General features: G+C 44.3%; 1 protein-coding gene across 5 annotated transcripts in view; it reads right to left on the minus strand.

Moving 5' to 3' along the window:
- Positions 1-1,540: 1,540 nt before the first annotated feature.
- The window catches only part of HS6ST2 (heparan sulfate 6-O-sulfotransferase 2), a 299,939-nt gene continuing 278,585 nt past the window's right edge, over positions 1,541-22,894 (minus strand). For all 5 annotated transcript variants that reach the window (XM_082377890.1, XM_082377891.1, XM_082377892.1 and 2 more), the window contains one exon: positions 1,541-10,923. In XM_082377890.1, the coding sequence (XP_082234016.1) occupies positions 10,038-10,923 (886 nt within the window). In that variant the 3' untranslated portion in view covers positions 1,541-10,037. The remainder of the gene's footprint in view (positions 10,924-22,894) is intronic.

Here is a 22,894-nt window from a genome sequence, read left to right on the forward strand (position 1 = left end):
TTCCTAAAACAAATCTCTTTATAGATAGATATATATCCTTGTGGTTCTGCTTCTCTGATTTAACCTCTGACTGATACAGCCACATTATGGATGGACCACACACAAAGAAACCCACTACACCACGAACTGCCCTTGAACTTAAGTGAAGCTCTTCCAAGAATATAATTCAATGAAGAAAGCCCCAATACATTTCCTCACAGGAAAAAATTTAATCCAAACACATAGGTCTTGCGATGGGCAAGTCAATAATAGGAGACAGAAGATGCCTAAAAAAGCACATTTTTACCCTAAAGAATATATTTACAGTTCAGTAAGGGAGATAAGGCAGGCACACAAAAAATAAAATTCAAAGCAGTATGTGATAAACTCTGGAAGAGAGGTTCAAAGTGTTGTCAGATTATCTTCCTGACCAAGGATCCACTATCAAACTGTGTATAGAAATGACCACAAACATCCTACTGCATCACCTCTAAGGATATGCCTACGGCTCTCAAGTTTTCCAAAGTGTATATAAATCAAAGAGAACAACATCCTAACGAGTCACACAAAAGCCTATTTACCGCTGGAAGAGAGCTCTTAGAGAGGAGTTCCCAGGTTGGGAGGCTGCCCAAGGCCAGGGACCAGGATGCTGGATCATGTGCATTGGGGCCCGTTAAGAACTCAGTGAATGGCTGAGCCGGGGCAGCACCCCCTGCCATAAGCAGCTGCCATATTCTCAAGAATTAGCAGCGCAAGGACTGATGTTAGACCTCTGATGGTCCAGGGCTGCCTGGAGAGGAAAATCCAAGATAGAGAACATAGAGATCAGGACTGTTCTTTCCATTACAAGTGACCCTTCATGATAAAAGCCTTTGCAGCAGAATTCATTTCAATATCCCTCAGTCATTAATTAATTCATCAACAAATATGTACTGAGTACCTAAAATGTGCTCCCTTTCTCCTCTGACGCACTGCCTCTGTGCAACTAGCTCCTTCTCACCCTTCATGCTGCAGTTTAAATGTCACTTCCCAAAGTAGTCTTCCTTGTTCACCCAAAATATTTCTTCTTTGTTACCCTTTATCACTTTCCTCTATACATTTCCTTCGCGGCATTTAGCATGGTCTGGCATAATAACTGACTTGTAAACTATTTTGATTAGTATCAGTCTCCAATGCTAGACTGTAAGCTCCGCAAGGCGGGGGGTCATATCTCTTCTATTTATATCTGAATATCCTAGATGAGCACACACCCGGGCATATAGTAGGTTAAATATTTGTTGAGTGAATGACTACCAGGGCAGTGGAACTATGAAGATGACTGGGACAGGCCGTACCCATGCTTTCCTGGGGTTCACAGCCCATCAGAGGAGGGAAATGGGCAACCAGAAGAATGAGTGGTAGAAATGGTCTCAGACAGCTTAACTCATCACCTCTTAAAGATACTCTTACCCCTATCAAGTCTGTGAAGTGCATATAAATCAAAGAGGACAAGGTCCTATGCATTCATGCAAAAGACTATTTGCTATTCTGGGATGAGTGCTGGGATGGGGGTTGACATGGAGGCTGGGGGGAGCACAGGAGAGAGATGACTAAATGCAGTTAGGAGGGGGTCGGGGAAGACTTGCCGGAAGTGGTGACATCGAAGCAGAGTCTGAAAGAGGAGCAGGGATTACCTGTGCTAAGAGGGTGCCTTTATGTATGTGCATTATTGGGTGGGGGAACATGCGACGGTGATAGAGAAGGCAAGAGTGAGGGGGATACGGAATAGCATTTAAGGCAGAGAGAACAGCATGTGTAAAATGCCTCTAGGTGAAATGAGAGATGATGGGAGAACTCAAATAGCTCCTCTTGGCTGGTGCCTGGAGTGTGAGGGGCAGGTGTTAAGAGATGACACAGGCAAGTGCTAGATCCTGAAAGGCCTTGAATGCCAGACTAAAGACCTTAGAACGACACTCCAAGATAGTCACTGAGTGGGCTTTATTTACAAATGTATCATTTTGTTGGTTATATGCCACCAGGGATTAAAATTAAATGCATGAAGTAATGCTAAAATTTAGTACTAATACTAAAGATAATCATAGTTTTCAGAACAAAAACTGGAACTTAAGAACTGACAATGGATTAGAATAATAGAAATCATGATCGTCACGGAAAATGCACAGCCCGTGGCTGATGTGTGCATTGTCTGTACTAGAGTCAACACACAGGGAATTCTGAGTACAGAGCCAAGTACACTTTGTGCATCTGCTAAATAGTGATTCCCAGTATTGTTGAGGATAGCCATTGTTCTTATCTATCCAAAAAAGTATCTGCCAAATTTACACAGATATTACTGTGTCCAAGAAAGTATCCAGTAGGTGTAAAATACAGTACTGGACCCCGTGAGGGGAGAGTAGGAGAAAAATAGAAGGAAAAAATATATAGAAATCTAGTTTCTGCAGGGATTTTGGGAAATATTTCCTTTTAGTGATAGTGAATTCAACTACTGGGTAACTTAGCAGAATTCAGTGAATGGTTGGGGTGGGGGAAGAATGTAAAACATTACCAAGAAACACAGTGTAGGTGTTCCATTAAAAGTTTCTGAATGAATAAAACATATTAGTCCAAAATAATAAATTGCCTCAGTGCTAGAAATGTTTACCCGTATTAATCCAATCAAACTACAAAGAACCAGAACTCTGTTCTAAAATGCTTTGCATGTTTTAACTCATTTAATTATTACCACAAATCTATGGAGTAAGTACTATTATAATTTCAATTTTAGAAATGAGGAAATTTAGGCTCGGAAAGATGAAGTCATTTACCCTAGGTCACACAGCTAATAAGCCAAGGCTTATTAGAGTTCATTAAAACTCTGTTAAAATGGCAATCAGCCAAAATAAGATTTTATATAGAGCCTGTTAGAATCTATGATATCTCAAAAACTTCCATTCAAATTCATTTTGGAAGTCCAATGCCTGGGACAAGGAGTAAAGAACTTTAGCCTGAAGCAAAGGTTCAAGTTCAAGTAAGGTGGCATTCAATGATGAGCACGGGCAGAGAGTGGGGGTCAGATTATAGAGAGCTTTGTGCATTTAGCTGATGAGTGCGGACTTCCATCTGAGGACGGTGCAGAGCTCCCAGCACTTTCTGAGAAGGGCAGTGCGGTGATCAGACATACGATTTTGGACAGTAGCTCTCCAATGTACCTGCGCATCTTAGAATCTCCTTACAGTCATCTTAGAATCTCACCCAAAAAGGCAGGATCTCTCGCTTTGTACCAGAGATTCTGATTCAGAACCTCTGCAGTGGGGCCCAGGGAATCTGCATCTTCAAACAAACACATCAGGGAAGCTCCTGAGGTCACAGGTCCATGGATTAGGTTTTGAGATGCAGTTTTAGGAAGATGAGTGTGGTAGTCAAGAAAGAGTCTGAGGGCAGGAGAATAGTTAAGAAGGTATTGTGACCATTCCAGTGGGTTATATAGAAACCTGACCTTGAGTGGGAATGCTGGTAAATCAAAACAATGACCGCCCTGTCAAGTTCCCAGGAGTTTGGGGAAAGCATGTTTCCAGCAGCGACGGATGCTGAGGGGCATTGGGAAACCACTGATGACTGTTTAGGTCAAACTCATTCCTGATAAATCCTGTTCATCTTAACTAGTCAGTGCTGAGGCTCCTTACTTAACCCTCCTTCCTACCTGTTCACTTTTGCAAAGCCTAAATCTGCCTCTTGGATCAAATTCACGAAGTCTTTGCCCCATAATCCCAAGGCCCTTGATGGGCGCATGGTCCTGCTCTAGCTAGTTTCAGGGACAGAAGACCTTATTCAGGCCTGAGAGAAAAAACCACTCTTGTGTTTGAACTAACCTCTCTTGTGTTTCCTTGAGAAAGCTGGTGAGGTTGGGCTCCAGTTGGCTGATTAGGGCCTATCAAGCTATGGTAAAGCACTCTCTGCTAAGACTTGACAATTCCTTTCAGGTCCTCCTAAGTCACATGAAATCCAGTAGAGCATTTTTAAGTCACAAAAACTGTTAAACTTTTCTTAGGCCCAGTTAGGCATCAGTAAATCTTACTGAGCTTTGTGAAGTCACAAGATTTAACCAGGCACAATGAGAATAGAATTTACACAATTTAGTGAGACTTGATGAGGATTATTGAACCTTATCCTGCCCTTCAGGCAATAAGATCAAAATTTTAAAATTCAAATGAGAGGGAAGCAAACTATTCTATTTCTTTTCTTTTTTTAAAAGTGAAGTGAACTACCTGAATTTACAAGACTTGTGTGTCCCCTTCCCTGAGGGCCCTTCGTGACTGCTAATGTGATAAACTAGGAGGTGCTTTTAATGGGTTACTCTCCTTCCTCTCTCCTAGGTGGCATAGATGCATTTTAATAGGGTCTTCTGCACAGGCTGCTTTCACCCAGGGTAGAGACTTGGAGTGTGGGAATTCCAAGCTCCCACCCAGACCAGTGAGGGAGGCAGCTAGACCTTTGGGGCCCTCTGGGATCTCACTGTGCAGACAGGCCCATACTCTGACAATGTTGGGTGGGGACGTGGGTGGGAAAGGAAGGGGCCTGCTGGTGAGTCATCTTTGGTAAGTGCACTAAAGTAGGTCCCCAATCAGCCAGGGACATCAGATAATGCATTTTCACTGCTGGAGAGAGTATGGGTGACTCACTTGGCATTTTGTGGATTAGATCTTTCAGGAGATCTGTCACTGGCTACATTCAAAACTCAGAAGTAAACCTTAGGGTAGGTCTTTTATACATTTAATTATGTAACATTTGTTTTATATATATATATTTTTTTAATTTTTAGAAAAGTTTTTTTTAATTAGTCACAATAGGACATATACTATTTTTGGCTTATTTTCTTGCCAGCACTTTCAATTCTTCATCTCAGAGTCAGTCTTTAGCTATCAAAGACACGGGCATCCATCAGACATCTAGGTTTCAAACTCGTAGCAATAATAATGATAGTACCATCAAATACGTATTAAGCTTACTTTATGTCAGGCACTGTTCTAAGTGCTTTACAAATATGAACTCATTTAATTCTCACAACAACCCTCTGAAGTTGGAGCTATTATTTTCTCCATTTACAGGGGAGGAAACTGGGGCATGCATGGAAGGGTTAGTGACTTCCCCAAGGTCACAGACCTGGTAAATGGTGGGGCTGGGATTCAAACCCAGGCAGTATGGATCCAGAGCCAACATTCTCAACATGAGCAGTAATCAGTTTGGGGGCTTAGGGGCTTAGGGTAACATCAGCATGGGGGCTTAGGGGCTTAGGGTCAACCATCCACTATATTCTTACTTTGGAAGGAAAACCACGATACATTGTTGAGCTTAAAAAAATGGAAATTGAGTAACATTGAAAACTATATGGTTTCATTTTTGTTATCAATATTATATGTGTGTGGGGAGAGAGAAGGGGGGATTAGATTTGAATGTGAAAAGGACAAGGAGGTCTGGAAGAAATCATATAATTATACTAGTTACTCTGGGGGAGTGAGAATTGCGTAGGTAATTGGTCATTTCATTTTTTATTTACATGTTTCTATATCATTTGCAGTTTTTACAACCATGTAATCAAACACACACACACACACACACACACACACACACACACTGAAGAACTAATTAAGCTTTTAACTATACTCTCTGGCACAGCATTTGGTTTAGATTTCCATAATCCTTTGAGGAAAGATCAGATTCTTCCCTGTTCTTAGGCCTAAGGTGGTGCCTTTCATATAATAGTAGGTATCCTATAAATGTTGGTGTGTTGTTGGTTTATTGGGAAGTGTGTTGTTTGAATCACACCCTTCTGTTCTCTCTGACTCTGGAATCATTATAAACTCTGCCAAGATTTTACTATTTGGGAAATTTTGATTGGCTCTCTAGCTCAGAGGTTGGCCAATTTTTTTCTCTCAAGGGCGAGAAAATAAATATTTTAGGTTTTTGGGCCATTAGATGTATGTTGAAACTGCTCCTGCCTCTGGGGTATGAGAGCAGCCAGAGGAATTATGCAAAGAAAAGGGCATGGCCCTGTTCCAATACATTGTTATTTACAAAAGCAGGTGGAGAGCCACATTTGGCCCCAGGTCTGTCCTTTGGGGACCCCTGCTCAAACAGTGTCACTTGCACTGACAAACAGCTGATTTGCTTTGTCCTCAAGATAGTTTTCTCCTGCAGTTCTAAAGGCTAGTTCTGAAGGTCTGATTGATGTGTTATAAATTTACTTTAGGATTTTTGAGGTCTTGATCTAATTCCTTTGATGTTTAAAACTGTCAGCTCACTTCACTCTGGCCATTTTAGAGATTAGGATTGCCTTATTCCACAATCCCATGGGGTTATATTTGGAGTCAGCATATTCTGTGTCTTGTTAGACTCTTTAGAAGACACCTGGGCTTTGTTTATTTGCTTGGTTTAATCCCTAGTGAAGACAAGAGAGCAGCACTCCTCAGCACAGGGCAAGAAAGCTGGGAGTTGCATATCACCAGCCTGGACTACAATGTTGGTCTCTTCTGTGTCACAGGCATGGGGAGAATGCAGTTGTCTAAAGCCTGTCCTGTGATGTTTTATGGCTCTTTTGGGCTACCTCAGTAGACCCTTTGCTCAGCTTCTGTGTCCAGAAGCATAGGGCAGGTTTTCAACATTTTCCCCACTTCAGTAAGTACTCTCCAAGAGTAGCCTCCTGGAGGGTAAAGGGAAATAATCTTTATTTCCTAAATATTTCAAGTTCTTATCCTCTACATTCCTGTTCACAGTTCGTCCCAAGCAGAGGCCATGGAACCCTTTTGCAGTCAGGACCTTTGACCACCCAATTATTGCTCAATGAACAGTTGATGGGCAGAATTTTTAAAGTATGAATAGCTTGCAAGCTGAGTATAGTTAAACCCCCCAAATTTTGTAGCTTTCTTCCCTCTAATCCTATGAACTGACATCTAAATTCTCTTTTCAAAAGGGCAAGAACAAATCATCCCTATCCATAGTCCTAACCATAAGTTTGTTTGGAAAAATATGTACATTGAATACAATTAGAGCATATTGTCTTCATAACTTTAAAAGCCAATACTTTAATGCTCACCTTTAACCTCTATCCTAGACAGAGGGGATAGATTAAAAAATAAAAAGTGCTATTTTTCTTTTCAACATGTTCTTAGATGTGCAAGTATCTCCTTTAATAATTTTTAAATTAAAACACTCACATATTTCATTTGCATAGCGTAATGGACTGAATGTTTGTCCCCACCAAATTCATATGTTGAAACTCTAATCCCAATGTGATGGTATGTGGAGGTGTGGTCTTTGGGAGGTGATTAGGTCATGAGGGTGGAGCCCTCATGAATGGGATTAGTGCCCTTATAGGAAAAAGCCAGAGAGTTAGCTAGCTACTTTCTGTGATATGAGGACACAGCAAGAAGACAGACTTCTGCAACTGAGAAGAGGGCCCTCATCAGAACCTGACCATACTGCCACCTGATCGCAGACTTTCAGCCTCCAGAACTGTAGGAAATAAGTTTCTGTTGTTGATAAGCCACCCAGTTTATGGTATTTTGTTATAGCAGCCTGAGCTGACTAAAATGCACAGTCAACTTTGTCTTTCATTGACAACTTTGTTTTATTCCAAGCAGGACACACTGTGGACTCCCAGAAGGAAGCACCCAAAGTTAAGGCCATTTGGGTGTGCTAGATTAAAATGGCTCATCTCATTTCCATACCTGGTGGCCAAGAGGACAAAAAGAAACTCCTTGAGAAAAGAAAATTCTCTCTGTGATGTCATAATGTCTAGTGGCTGCAAACCTTGAAATCACGAAATTACTCAGAGCCTGTAATTTAAAGTTTATTTCATATCTATTGTTAAATTACACAAAAATCAGTGAATGGTTTGTAAAGCTACACCACTGGAAAGATGTTTACAGTCAAAATCATGGGATTTACATGATGGTGACCAAAATGTATATTTATAACATCCCCTATATACAATAAATCAGTATAGACAGAGAAAATGCACTTAATCTCTGCAAACCATGCACACCACAGCAATAACACAAAATATTTTTTCTGTAACAAGCTTTTCCACTGGCTCGGGCTTCATCCTGCTTTCCAGCAGTACCTATCAGTTTTAAGAGCAAACAATATCAATCAAAACAAAACAAAATTGAAATACCACAGTGATCTACAGAATCATTAGTTTAAAAACACAAAGTACACAAAATAGTTTCACTCTAAAACAATTTGACTTCAAGATGTTTTGGATTTTGAAAATTTTTTTCCTTTCAGTTTTCCAGTTCTCAGATTCCCAGGACTGCGATACTGTCGGACAAAACAAAATTTAGATCTACTGATACAAGTGCAGAGTCAAGAACATTTATTTTTTAACCAAGTACTCAGCTTCTTGTCCAGCTTGTGGCCTTATTATTACAGATGAAACTAGATCATGCAAATGAGCAGATTGTACAAGATGTGACTTTATGGTCACACTTCTAAGCATGTCCCTCGTGAAAACATAAATGCCACTTCCAGTTGCTTTTTTGATTGACAGCCAGGGGCTTAGCGTAAGTCCTTACGAAAGGATAGCAAAACCCGTAAAATGGAAACTGCCCTGAATCAGGATGCCTGCTTGCACGGAGGGTTACATCCTTCTTTTTGCCCTGCGCAATTCGCAGTTGATACCCTAAAAGTATTTCTGCACAGACTTCCAATACCAAATCACTTTCTTCAATCCATATGCTTCTGATGTTTAACCTCAATGCAGAACACTCCTGCCTTTTGTTTTCTCAAAACAAAACCTGGTACACGGTTCACCCAAAGTATGGAGGTAAAGCTTTTGGTGTTACTGAATAATGCTGACTATCCTAGTGCTTATTCTACCCTTGTTTTTTCTCTTGTAATTGTCTATACTCTGTCAACACGAAAAAGAACTAATGGGCTAGAAAATAGCCAGCCCTACTGGAAACATTACAATAAAAATGCACAAAAAGTAAATAACAATTCATTCACATTCAGGTTTAATTCTATCTGATCAAGAATAGTAACTTGAGCAATATTTTAAGACACATTATCCTGTTCAAGAGTTTCTTGATAAGGACCTCACTACACAAACATTGATAAGACAGTTCTACAGAAAGAAAGTCCTGACTTTAATCCAGGATTATATTATCACAATGAATTCAGCAACACACCATTTAGATGATGAAGAAAGATTCTAAAACGGGTTAGTTTGGAATGAGCACAGCTCGGAGAAGCTTTAAAATGAATGAGAAGCAGCGCCAAAAAGAGTCCAGAATTGTTGAAATTACAGTGCCCAGAAATCATCTGGAAATTAGATCTTTGCATTGGTACTCCATTTGGAAAAAGTGTTTTATTTAATATGAGATACACCCTGTTTAAAACCTTTAAATAGTAGAAGGCAGAAAAAGTTTAAAATTTTAAACATCTCTGAAATAACAAGATATGAGTCCCGTTCTACTCGAAAGCCAATATTTTTACATAAAACTACCCATGTTTGGGAGAGAAGTTTTTCGTTTTCTACAGTTTGGTAAACTCTGCCATCAGTTCTTATTCTGTTTAAATAGATTCCTTGTTAAAATCAGAAGAAAATGAACAGTTTCGTGTTTAATTTTAGTTTCTTTTGTGTTATATTCATGCTTAGCCCTGGAAAAAAATGTTTGCTTCCAAGACTGGGTTTCAACAGCGTATCATGAATAATGTAAAGTCCATTTCTTAGCTATAAGTTAAACGGCCATATTTTATGTTTTCATTTTGTCTCTATGACTAATTTAAGAACTCCTGAAAATATCTAAACAGCAATTTCTGATGAGTCTGGTTTGCCTTTTGGATTTTATAAATTCCCCACGAACCAAAAAAAAAGACAATTTAATTGCATATTGAAATTTGTTTTACCCACGCACAGTAGAACACTGAATTGAAAGGCAACTGTAAAGGCAACATCTTAACCTTTTTAACTTCCAAACCTAAGGAAGCAGGATGTGTCTGGACACTCTCATGTTTGAAGACTTGCCCTATTTTGACTGGCGCTTTGGGAGAAGTGTGCAAAAGCCTTTGGGAGCCATTTAGCGCCATTTCTCTACACTGCCTATGTAGTCATGGGTGCCATTGCTGGTGTTGCCATCGCTCTGCTCTTGGCCAGGGTTCTGCTTCTGGCTTTCCCGGTTCTCCTTCGGGCTCGGATTCTGACCCGAGCTCTGAGTCAGATTCGGAATCAGATTCTGAGTCACATTCTGATTGGCATTTAGGTTCGGGGTCTGACTCGGATTCTGACTCGGATTCTGGCTCTGGCCCTGACTCTGGCTCTGGAAATGGGTCTGAAGGAACCTTCCCTTCAGAAATTTGCGTTGTTCCTGACGCTTCCGCCTAGCTTCCTGATGTTCCTTCTGCCTCATAAACTGATACCTTTGCAAAAAGAGATCTTTTGCATAGCTGTACAATTCCATATCCAGAAAGTTCAGTCCCTCAATGCGCTTTTGGATTTCCTCATTGATCTCTACGCTAGAGGCCCTAGTGGTGTTATATTGGGTAAACGGCGAAATAAAGTTCATGTTGAAGGTTTTCTCAAACAGATACTGGGTCTTCCGCTGAAACTCTGTGAGGCCGAAGAACGCCATGTGCTTCAGATTCGATTTGGCGCTTTCCAGGAGGACCTTGTTCCTCTGCTTTTCGGGCATGACCGACAGGTTGTAGCAGCCGACGAGGGTCAGGTCAGAAAGCATGCGCACCTGGCGGTTGTTGGCTAGGTTATAGGGACAGTCCATGAACTCTTTCAGGGGGCAGCCAGACCAGTCGTCTCCAGTGTAGCAGCTGGGCAGCTCTTCGGAGGTTGGGGGCCTCCCGTCGCAGACATGCAGGGATGCTTTCCACGTCGCCCCTCTCTGGACATGCCTCCACTCACTCAGGTACCGGGACACTGGGTCGCGGAGGATGGTGATGTAGTGGAAGTTCCTATGGACAAAGCACAAAGGCCAACGGTCAGGGATTCGGGTGACATAAGTGGAGTCAGGGAGGTGCATGGCATATGTGATGTTCATTGGTCAGGAAGGAAGGCAAAAGGGAAATGATGGCGATCTGGTGGCAGTTGTCCTGTGAACTGTGCTATCGTCCCCTCTCTGAGTCCCACTAACCTGTCCAGAGAGCTCATTTTTCACCCAATTCGCTGGTACTGCAGCTAAAGCACTACATCAGCGGAAACTCCACTCCCCTCCCCTCCTTTCCCTGCTTTTCTCTCTCTCCAACCAATGACGAAGTCCTCCCAATGACCTCATTTATTTCATACTCCCCACCCCCAAACCCCCATTAACTGATCGTGAAACGGAGACTCAGTGGAAACACGTGATTTTACTGAAGTGATACAAGGTTGACAAGTGAGCTCAAGTTCTAATCTTTCTTACTAAATACACATAAGCATTTTTCTAATATCTAGTCTAATCAGGATATCTTATTAAAGAACAAAACTTCATTGAAAGAGTGTGTGATATGATGCTTTTGATTCTGGCTGTTGTCATAACATCATGGCTCCTACGTGATGGCAGTGGAATGTGGAGATACGCAGCCCAGCCGCGGGGGGGGGCCTCCAGAAATAGACATTGTGGTTAGTCACTGACTGAAATAGACATGGTAGCTGCCAATGGCATATATATAAGCTACTACCTTGGTTTCAGCCTTTGCTCACGTGCTAATATTCCCAGCAGAGGCAAGTTAACTCTATCAGCTCCAAAATGCCCCTTTTCTTTACCCACAGAAAGGACACCCAGATGTCAGCATGTGTGGAGGCTTTGCTGTGTGGCTGTCTTCAATTTAAAGCTGCAAACTGATAAAGTTCTTTGCTCAAATAGCAGACTAGGAAACATTTAAACCACACACCCACACACACCCATACATAGCAGGTGCACGCACACACGTGCACACACACCCCGCCCACACACACCCCAGAAGCATCCCGGCTTATAATGTGATTGGGGGAAAAACAACTCAGCAGTTGTGCTTTCATAATAAATGAGCTTCCACTCAGGTTCAGTGGATAAAGGATGAGGTCGTGGATGAGCCGGCCTATCGTGGAAGGAAGACAACAATAAACGCTGAATATTAACATTTAGTTTCTGAAAAGAAACCTGGGGAATGGCTTGCAGCTTCCCTGAAGTTTATTCATTCCCATCTGAGGGATGGTGGTTCTGTACCCACCCATGAGAAGCCAGAGGGAACCAACTCAACCACCCGACTCTCTGAGTCTGGTGGCTGATATCCTCTGAGCAGAGTCTCCTCCGAAGTCTTGGGCTTTGAGCAACGAAGGCACCCTGGGATCCATATCCCGTGTGCCTCTGTTCTGTGCGTGGTGTTTCCTCTGCCTGGCGTGACCTTCCTTCTTTAACTGAAAAATTCTAGGCATCCTTCGAGTTCCATTCCAAGTACTGTCTCGCCTCTGAGAAAATGCATCCCACCCCTTGCTGCCAGCCGTCACCTCTTCCTCAGTGTCACTTCCACACTTAAACCTTTGTGAAAGCACTTTTGATACTGAATTGCAATTAGTTGTTTGCATTTCTGCTTAAACTAGGTTTTCCGGGGCAGGGGCTTTAGGCGTTCTTCTCCCACTCTCATCTCGTCCATTTCAGCTTTGTACCAGGCACAAAGCAGAATCTCCCTAACTCCTTTAATTACTTCTTTAATGAACTATCTGGGGAAGAGGGGGGGAAGAGTTCAGAACTGGGAAGGTCATGCCTCAATATATTAAAAACTCTGGAGAATCTAAGTGTCTGGCAAAAATCATAGAAAATTTTAAAAATCACCTTCTATGATTTTCTGGAATAAACAAGCATGGGGCACAGGAGAAGCACTGGGGAGTGAGGCCGGAGAGGGGGCCAAGACGACCTTCACCTCTCTCAGTGCTTTTCCTGGGACCTGACTTTGCTGGTGCCACTCAAATTCATCTCTGTAGAGACCCACTGCTAACGAGTAGCAGCTTTTGTTCTCCAGTAGCCTCCTTGACCAACAAAGGTGACTGCTGTTCCCATGGGCTCTGCCCTTCCACTCCTAGCTTTGGTATTCATTCATTCATTCCTTCAGTGTGAATTTATCAGGCCTTTATGCTAGGCCTGAGGCCATAGCTTTGTGGCAATTAGTCTGATTATTTGGAAAAAAAAAAAGAAATTTATGAAGTGCAGTGACACATTTGGATTAGTCTTTCAACCAGCTTTTCCAGGCGTGCATTATAAATGGGTGTTTTAAACCCCCATGATGGAGTCACCTTCATGCTCAGCTGACAGTCTTCTGTTTTACTGGTTTAAGCCTACAGTGACATCTTCTGGTAAACTCTAGAGTGCACCCCTGTGCAAGCCTGCGGCTCTCCTACCTAAAAACTCTCCCTTGTCCTTCAGAGTAGACAGATCGCAACCAGCAGGGTTAGTGTCTGGACCAAAGCACCATCCCCACGTGGAGAGAGAGAGAGGGAGCACAGGAAGGCAGAGGCAGACATTCACAGACGCTCTCATGTCACGGATGCGCGGCTCCTCCCTGATGAAGGTCTCCCAGTGCCGTTATGAGAGGAGAGCCGTCCAAGGTGCGCGGCCTCGGCCTCCACACTGTAGGGATTATCACAGCAGCAGAGAAATTAGAGGCGCCTACACGCGTGCACGCACACGTGCTAGTGATGAGCGCTGCCCTCCACTCAGATGCCAATAGCTCTGGAGACTCAGTGATTGCCAGCAGCCCCCTTCTTCCAGGGAAAATAGGCCCGGGGTGCCAGACTGCCTCAACTGGAAACACTTGATGCTGCTTGGAAAAAGATCCCATGGGTGAAAAGGAAGATCTGCTGAAGGGTGGGTCTCCAAGACTGTCCAGTGGCCTCCCAAATGGCATGGTGTGTTGGAGGTGGGAAGGCAGGTGAGGATAACCCCTGGGAGGTTTTGTTGGGCAAAGGATCGAGGCTGCTCATTATTCGGAGTGAAGAGTCGTCAGGGAAATGTCAGAGGAGCCGTCTCCCCACCCAGAGCAACTGAGGACGTGGAAGCCCAAGCCAATGGGACAGTGCGTGGAGAGGCACATAGGCACAGAAACGTGGGTGGCACTCTTCCAGCGCCCAGTTCTGTTCAAGCACCTGTGTGCCTGGCACTGAGAGAGGCCCTGGCGATGCCTAGAGGGCTAAGACTCGGGGCCCCTAGCAGAGCGTTCCATTCTAATGTGCTATTAATGACTGGACCAGGGACAAGGCACAAAGAAAGCACCTTGCAGTGATGCTCAGCCTAGCCCGATGACAGAGGAAGAGTTTCTGTAGCTTTATTTTGAAAAACAAGGGAGAATTAGATGAGGCAAAAAGAGCAGAATGGAGTATGAGGCAGAAAGGTCAGCATGAGCAAAGGCACAGAGGCATAAACTAGCCTGCTGTGTGCGGAGGAAAGGCACAGGAAACATCTTACTGGGAATTACGGTCCAGTGGCCGGAATGGAGGATGGAGAGGTAGTTACGGACCGGGTCGTGGAAGGCCTCAGATGCCACATTAAAGAAGTTAGATTTCTGGGAATTCCCTGGTGGTCCGGTGGTTAGGGCTCCACGCTTTCACTGCCGAGGGCCTGGGTTCAATCCCTGGTCGGGGAACTAAGATCCCGCAAGCCATGTGGCATGGCCAAAAAGGAAAAAGAAAAAAATTAGACTTCTGAAGGCAACAGGGAGGCCTTTTTCAAGGGTTTTAGGCAAGGGAGTAACATGATGAGGTCTGCGTTTTAGAAAGATCACTGTATATGGTGTGTGGAATTGGGGAAATGAGTCGAGGTTACTATAGAAAACAAGACAGAAGAAGAGGGAGCAGACTAGAGGGAGATTTAGGAGGTCAAAGTAACAAGACTCAGTGACAAAATGAATATAGGGGAGAGGGAGGAGGAGGGGTAAGGAGGCCTCCCAGGTCTCTGGCTGAATGGACAGATAGAGCCTCAGACAGTGATCTGGGCTTCAGATGTGGAGTTGTCAGCAAAACATGGTAGTTTCAGATCTTGAGGACTTACTTTTAATTCCACAAGTGTGGCTTCAGGTATTTGAAGACAGCATTCCAGTACCCCGAGGTTTCTTTTCTTCATGCTAAATATGGTTTTCAACTGTTCTCTCCACTGCGTCAGGTCCCCTCACTATCGTTTTGTTTGCCTCTGAATATATTTCACTTTATTGGAACATGCCCTCTAGGCACAGTCTGACAAGGAACAAGTAGGGACAGTCTATCTCCACCCTCATTCTTGACACCATTTCTCTTAACGTGGCCTCATATCACATCAGCCTTTCTGGCAGACGCGTCACATCACTGACACACTGTCAACTACCTTCTTGCATTCTTTTACACATAGGCCATTTGGAAACTCAATCTCCTTTGTCCAGAACCGATGCAGTTTGTTTGTGGCCCTGTTTAACTTCTTCTTGGTAGAGGAAGTCTAAGCCTGTCAAAACGCATCTGGATTCTGATCATATCCCCCAATATCTTCACCATATCTTCTTATTTTCTTCTGACAATGCCTGGATCCAGGCATTGATTAAAACAGAACAAGATGCAGGTGAGAGCAGATCTTTGGTAGCTGCTGGAAATCTCCCTTCGAGTTGACAGAAACCCGAAGGGTGCTGCTGAATGGTCTGATTTAATTTTAAACGAGTGAGCCAAGCTTAGCCACAGAAAAATCACACTCAGCCTGTTTCAGTTAGTATGTTTCAGTTAGTAGTGATTGGACAGGAATATCTTGTGACCATGTCATTTCATTAAGGTGACCACGTGTCACATCTTTACAGTCATGACTCCCACTCAGTTACCCGAGTTGACCCCCTCAGTTACCCGAGTTGATTTAAAGACCATTGTTTGGTGCCTTTGTATGCCCATGGTTTCTCGACAGGCAGGACACAGTGAAAGGTTTGCCACCCTCTACAAGTCTAGACCAACTTTTACGTGTCATTGGTAAGCAATTGTGGAAAAACAGCAACCAAAGAAAGAGCTGTCCAAGCAAGAAACCTGGAGGCCGTCTTTGACTTCTCTATCTCGCTTACCTCCAGCGTCTGAATTTTCCCTAAGTCCTGCTGATTCTAGTTCTTTTTTTTTTTTTTTTTTAAAGTATTTGTTTATTTATTTATTTATGGCTGTGTTGGGTCTTCGTTTCTGTGCGAGGGCATTCTCTAGTTGTGGCAAGCGGGGGCCCCTCTTCATCGCGGTGCGCGGGCCTCTCACTATCGCGGCCTCTCTTGTTGCATAGCACAGGCTCCAGACGCGCAGGCTCAGTAATTGTGGCTCACGGGCCCAGCTGCTCCGCGGCATGTGGGATCTTCCCAGACCAGGGCTCGAACCCGTGTCCCCTGCATTGGCAGGCGGATTCTCAACCACTGCGCCACCAGGGAAGCCCTGATTCTAGTTCTTAAGAGCTCACAAATCCATCCTTTTACCACTGCCTGGAGTCAGGCACTCATCACGTCTCTACTCAATCACTGCATCAGCGTCCTGGCCACCTCCTTGTCTCCAGCCTCACATCCATTCCACACCCCCATATGGCACGCATCTGACCTACCACTCCCTAGTTAAGACCTCTTAATGGCTCCCTATCAGTTATGACATGAAGTTCAAGCTCTTCCACATGCCAGACACAGCCTTGTGGGACCTGGCAACAACCTTTCTTTCTCTCCAGCCTTATCTCTATCAAGCTCCCTCTACACAAGTCTTTCTCAACCATGAGTAATTTTGCATCCCACCCCTCCACTTCCCTTCCCTGACTCTAGGACCTTTGGAAATACCTGGAGACATTTTGGTTGTCACAACTGGGGGTCAGGTGCTACTGGCATCTAGTGGGTTGAGTCTACGGATGATAAACAGCCTACAATGCAGACTATTGACTAATTATCAGTAGTGCCAAGGTTGAGAAACCCTGCTCTATACTCTACCTTCCAAGTATGCAAACGTAATCTTAATATTCCAAATTGGTCCCAGGCAAAGATCCTACAGGCCCTTTTCCTTTGTATATGGAGTGCCTACTCTTTGGAAGGGCTTCGATCTGTCCTTTGTAGGTTACCTGGAAACCTCCAAGACTCAACTCACAGATTGCCTCTTCCTTGACCTTCCTGGGCAGAGTTAACTGCCCTGGTATTCCTCTGTTCCAGCTGTGCTGGTATTCTCCTATTGTAGCATTTATCACCATGGGCTGTGATTGTCTAGTGATTTGTCTGCTTCGCCCGTTGGACCATGAGCTCTGGAAGGGTAGGGACTGAGTAGCATTTATCAACATAAGCTCCTCTGGGCCTGCACAATGTTTGACATAAAATAAGTGATTAATAAAAGATTGTTGAATGAATGGCTGTAGCAGAAGCAGCCGAGCTTACCATGAGCTAATGGGAAAATGCCTATCATTTTCTTTGATAAGGAAAAACCACTAGATGTCAGTATTAAATAACAGATATACCATTTTACACCTGTGCCGGAACATTTTAAGGAGCTCTAGCTATGAAGGAGATCTAGTTATATTTTAGCAGCTGTCCCTGACTTTCTGTGTAGTAGCCCAATGTTAAAGAAGGCTGGGAAGTTTAAGGATATTAAGAGTAAGTAGGGCTTCCCTGGTGGCGCAGTGGTTGAGAATCTGCCTGCCAATGCAGGGGACACGGGTTCGAGCCCTGGTCTGGGAAGATCCCACATGCCGCGGAGCAACTAAGCCCGTGAGCCACAATTACTGAGCCTGCGCGTCTGGAGCCTGTGCTCCGCAACAAGAGAGGCTGCGATAGTGAGAGGCCCGCGCACCGCGATGAAGAGTGGACCCCACTTGCCGCAACTAGAGAAAGCCCTCGCACAGAAACGAAGACCCAACACAGCCTTAAAATAAATAAATAAATAAATAAATAAATAAAAATTTAAAAAAAAAAAAAAAAAAAGAGTAAGTAAATGGATAAAAACAAGAACCATACAGTTTTCATTTTCATTGAAAGAGATTATTCTGAAATAAGTACCTGAGTTCTAAGTCACAGAATTCGAGACTTGGCAGAGCAAGAAGAAACCTTTGAGATGGCAAATCATCTAAATCAGAGTCTTCACTTTAGAGGTGAAGAAGTCAAGGCCCTGAGAGGCAAAGATTTGCCCACAAGTCACAAATTGCCAGTAGCTCTTGGGAATCAACCTAACTGCAAGGAATATTCCTGGGCTGAAGGCCTGTATTTTTAGTAGCTCCTGTCTTTGTGTCGGTTAATTACCTAGGACGGCACAGTAAACCGTGCCTGGAAGAGCCCACTAACCCTCACGAAGGGGAAGCATCTGGCTGCTGAGAGCAGGCATTTCCTTACACCAACTGCATAGCCAGGAGCTGGGTGCCTTCGTGCCTGGCACTTACACATTAACTCCCAACAATACTGTGAATCAGATACTATTATTCCCATTTTGAGGATGAAGAAGCTGAGACTAACAGATATGATTTGACCCAGTGTCACAGGTTAAAGTAGGAATGCTCAGACATGAACCAGTTTCTCTTTGACTCTAGAACCTGGATTCTTCCCATCCTACTGCTGGGACACAAACCCAGGACTTCTGCTCCTATGAACAAGCTAAGGAAGTGGTTCTCAAATCGTGGCCCCAGAATCAAGCAGCGTCAGTATCACTTCATAAATTGTTAGAAATGCACATTCTTGGGTCTACCCACTGAAGCAGAAACTCAGGGGCTGGAGCCTAGCGATCTGTTTTAACAAGCCCTCTGGGAAATTCTGATGGACGTGTGCTCGAATATGAGAACCACTGTCCCAGGCATGTGGCTTCAGATATCAAAAGTCCCTCAGAGATCCCAGGGGTGCCCAGAGTGTGGACAAGTGACCCAAGAGGAAAAAGCATGACAAAACAAGCCTAAGGATGCCCATTGCTGTCCGGGGAAAGCCCAGGGAACTTGGCCTGAGCAAAGTTATGAGGATTATGCTGTAAACATTTACTTTCCTTTAAGGCCACTGGTTCACAAAAGGCCACAATAAGGTTTTTCCGGCACCACTCAAAGTGGGAATAAATATTAAAGCCATTTTTTTATGGAAGAAGACCAGCAAAACTGTACAAGTTAAGGTCATAGGAGTGATCAATAAAAAGTTAATTTAAGAAAGGAAACAAATTCTTAGCCCAAATCAATAGGACTGAACATTTTGGTACACCTGTAGCTTAGTTTTGTATTTTATTTTTAAAGTTCAGCCTTTGCACATCTTATTCTTGGAGTAATGATGAGTGGTACAGAAATAAGAACTGTGGTTGGTGGTCCTAAGTAGACTTGGGAGGGGGGCTGTACATGACATTGGGTCATTAATGCCGAAGGTCTGGTCTCCTTCCTTGGTTAATGATGTCTAAACTAACTGCACAGATCCTCCCATTGCATGTAAACGACTTGGTCAAAGCAAGGAGGATGGCTTGCCGATCAAACAACATTAATATATGAACACAGATGAAACGAAAGTGTAGTTAAACGATTCAAAGGCAAATATGCCTCTGATGGGATTGGATCCCCCAAGCCCTGGGGTTACCATTTTAGCTGCTTTTCTTGTGTGACTCATATGCCAGCAGTCCCCAAAGAGGAGTCCCGTAGATGCTGTGATCAGCAGTGGCAGCAGCCTCATAAAAGCAGTGTGGAACTTGGGACTTCCCTGGTGGCGCAGTGGTTAAGAATCCGCCTGCCAATGCAGGGGACACGGGTTCGAGCCCTGGTCCAAAGATCCCACATGCCGCAGAGCAACTAAGCCTGTGCGCCACAACTACTGAGCCCGCGTGCCACAACTACTGAAGCCCGTGCACCTGGAGCCCATGCTCCGCAACAAAAGAAGCCACCGCAATGAGAAGCCCGCGCACGGCAATGAAGAGTAGCCCCCGCTCGCCACAACTAGAGAAAGCCTGCGTGCAGCAACGAAGACCCAACGCAGCCAAAACAAATTAATTAATTAATTAGTTTTAAAAAGAACAGTGAATTCTCATGGCCTTCAAAATTTTTTTTTAAAAAAGAAGTGTGGGACTTGAAGAGCGGACAACTTTGAAGTGGGTGGATGCTCATTTAGATGTGTTGTCTTTGGTACATTTGTCAAAACAGTCCTGTGGCTTAGTAGTCATGTGCGGTCTAGTGAGAACAGTGAGCCCTTACAGTCACGTCAAGTGGGTTACTTACAATCACTTGACTGTCTTCACAACACTAGGAAGACCTAAATGATCTGGATGCTGAATTTCTCTCTTTTTCTCCTTCAAGCTGATGCCCACAGTTAGGCCAGGCTCTCCAGGGCAACCCAGGAGAGGTGGGGAAAAGGACCAATCCTTGGGAGCCCAATGATCTATAAGACAGCCACGACTTTCACTGGCTCTTTGAATGGGTTGACTTAAGAGTCCTTAGTGGTACACAGGCATTCCAGGAAAAGCATCTACTGGACGTAAAACCAACTCGGAAAAGGCTGAAGTTCACACACCCCCCAAATAAGCCATCCAGTTCTCCTTGCAGGGGGTTTTCTGCTATTCTTCACACCTCACCCAAGGGAGCAGTTCTGTATATGTAAAATAACACCTTAATCAATGCCTTAATTAACTGTTTCCCCCCCCCCTCTGGTTAACTGAAGTTTAGCCTGTGTGTATTGTGAGGGAACATTCAACGAAGCACAAATGGGCTTTCCTTAAACAGAAGGATGTTTTTCTATGCCATTCTTCTTTTCTTTCTTCTACAAGGCAGGAAAGTGATGGTTTCTTATTTGGTGAAAGGGAAGAAAAGAAGATTTCTTATGTCTGTAAATTCAAACCCACCGTGGAACTCTTCACACAATAAGTCCTGGTGATATTTACTTCTTTTTAAGGGAAATCTAGCTCTCCTCCTTCCCAAAGTCCAGTAGGCTCCGAAGTACATAAATCTAAGGACTTTTGCAAACAGTGAGAAAGCTGAGATTTTTAACAAGATGTGAAATTCCAAGCTTTATGACCCGTAGTTACCAGCCTTCACCCAGAGTCCACTCAACTGCTTGGCAGCATGAAGAGTTTTGCAGCTTACACTGCCCCCTGAAATTTTTTGCATTCTAAAATTACTCTGTGAGTCTCGGATCATTAATACTCAGTGTGGTTCTGAGGTGGAAAGAACTTTTAGAGAAAAACCCTTTCAGTGTGAAGGGGTACGATCTATCCATGTCCCATGGAGACCAGTTCTGCCACTGATTAACAAACTCAGGCTTCCTGCCTTCTCCCTCCCCACATGGTATTTCTCAGCTTCCTGAGTATTTCCATGTGGCATCCCCCTGGCAAACTGTCATCCCCTGAGGGTTGGCATCTGGGGCAGCCAGGGTGAGGGGTTGGTTTTCTTCCTCCCTCCAAAAGAGCGGGCAGAGGTGAAAAGGGGGTAAACTTTACCCCCCAGGGGACAGGAGGAACTCAGGACAAATGTCTAAATGCCGTCCCTGGGACCACCATGGCTGATGTCTTGCTCTTCAGATAAGCATCCTTGGTAACTCTTGTCGTGGGTTTCAGTGAAGGTAAAATGGGTGATATATATAAAGTTCTTGGAACCGAGCTTGGAACCCAGCACTGAACAAATGTTAGTTACTATTGTTGTCATTTTTATAACTGTTGTTGCCGTACAGATTAGGGTATTCCGCTAAGAGATGCTATTCAATCCTCCTAAAATCACAAAGCTGGCTAATGACTCTGTCAGGTCCGTGTGACTCCTGAGCCCAAACTCCTGCCCTCTGCCCTGGCTGAGGTGCCCTATTTGCTCTTTGGCCAGGTGTATCTGAGCCTGCAGCTTGTGTGCTCTCTCTGGGTTGTACATCCCCACTTGCACCTGGGCACCGAGCACAGCCTAAGGCGCTACAGGCCAAGGGCACAGCTGGCCTGGCCGGAGCAGGAAGTTTCAGGAGGAGGGGGGTTGGATATGCCAGGATGTGAAAGGAGGGGCTGGGTCCGTGGTTTCTGTGAGCCCCTCAGAGTGATGGGACGTGAGCACAGCAGAGCTGGAGGCCCCCACTACCCATCGCACGGATGAGGAAACCAGAGAGCTGGTTCCTCTGCCATCTCCAGATGGTGAGAAATCTGGAGCCCCTCGGGATCCTTGCTTTAGGGACTTCCCCGAAGACAGGGACTCAAGTAACAGGCCTTTTGCAGGCACCTCGGGTGTGCTTTGGAGAAATCATTAGAGGAGAACTGGTGGAGATAAATGCCTGCTCTCAGCATCGTGCTATTTTCCAGAACAGCACAAGGGAAAATTTTCCGCCTCGATGAAGGCTGCCCTTCTCGTGTCCTGGGTTGATGTTAATGAGCTCTAATATTGTTGTAAGGTGCTGAGAGAGATGAAGCGCAAACCCTGGCTTTTGTGGGGAAAACAGACCTCGTTTACCATTTAAACTGTGAAGACTGGGAGCCATTCAGAATTTCCAGGGCTGGCAGGGTCGTGCCTCCTTTCCCCTGGGAGCGCTTTTTTTCCTGCAGGTATTCAGGCTGCAAAAGGCACAATTACTGGATAACGCGGCTGTGCTGCATGTGTGTGGAAATGAGCATTATATACAGCACCAGGCGCAGCCTGGTTTCCTCACAATGATAACACTGGAAACGGAAAATGAACTCACTAGTTCCCCACCGGACCTCTCTACCTCAAAAAAGAATCCCATGTCACGCTGGAGTCAGTACAGAAAGGGGCACCAAAGACAGAAAGATTGTGCTGGAGCGGAAGGAATGATTTTGAAGGATCTGTTAGTGGGAAAAGCCTGCAAGAGTTCTAGAAGTTCTGTGCGTCAAAGGGTCATTTCTCGTGGTGTAGATAAGAGACTGGATAACCGTGTTTCCCCTCTAAGGCAAAAGAAGACCGTCTCTGGAATCAGTGGTGCCCTCCTCACCCGCTCCGCAGTCCCAGGCTGCTCCTCCAGGTTACAACTGAGTATCGCACTGGAATGACCCGAGTCCTGGGGAAAAGATATTTTTGTACCTGTCCAAAATGCGCCAGAGTGG

The sequence above is a fragment of the Balaenoptera borealis genome (genome assembly GCF_965194805.1).
Source record: "Balaenoptera borealis genome assembly, chromosome: X".
In the NCBI taxonomy this organism is placed as follows: Eukaryota; Metazoa; Chordata; class Mammalia; order Artiodactyla; family Balaenopteridae; genus Balaenoptera; species Balaenoptera borealis.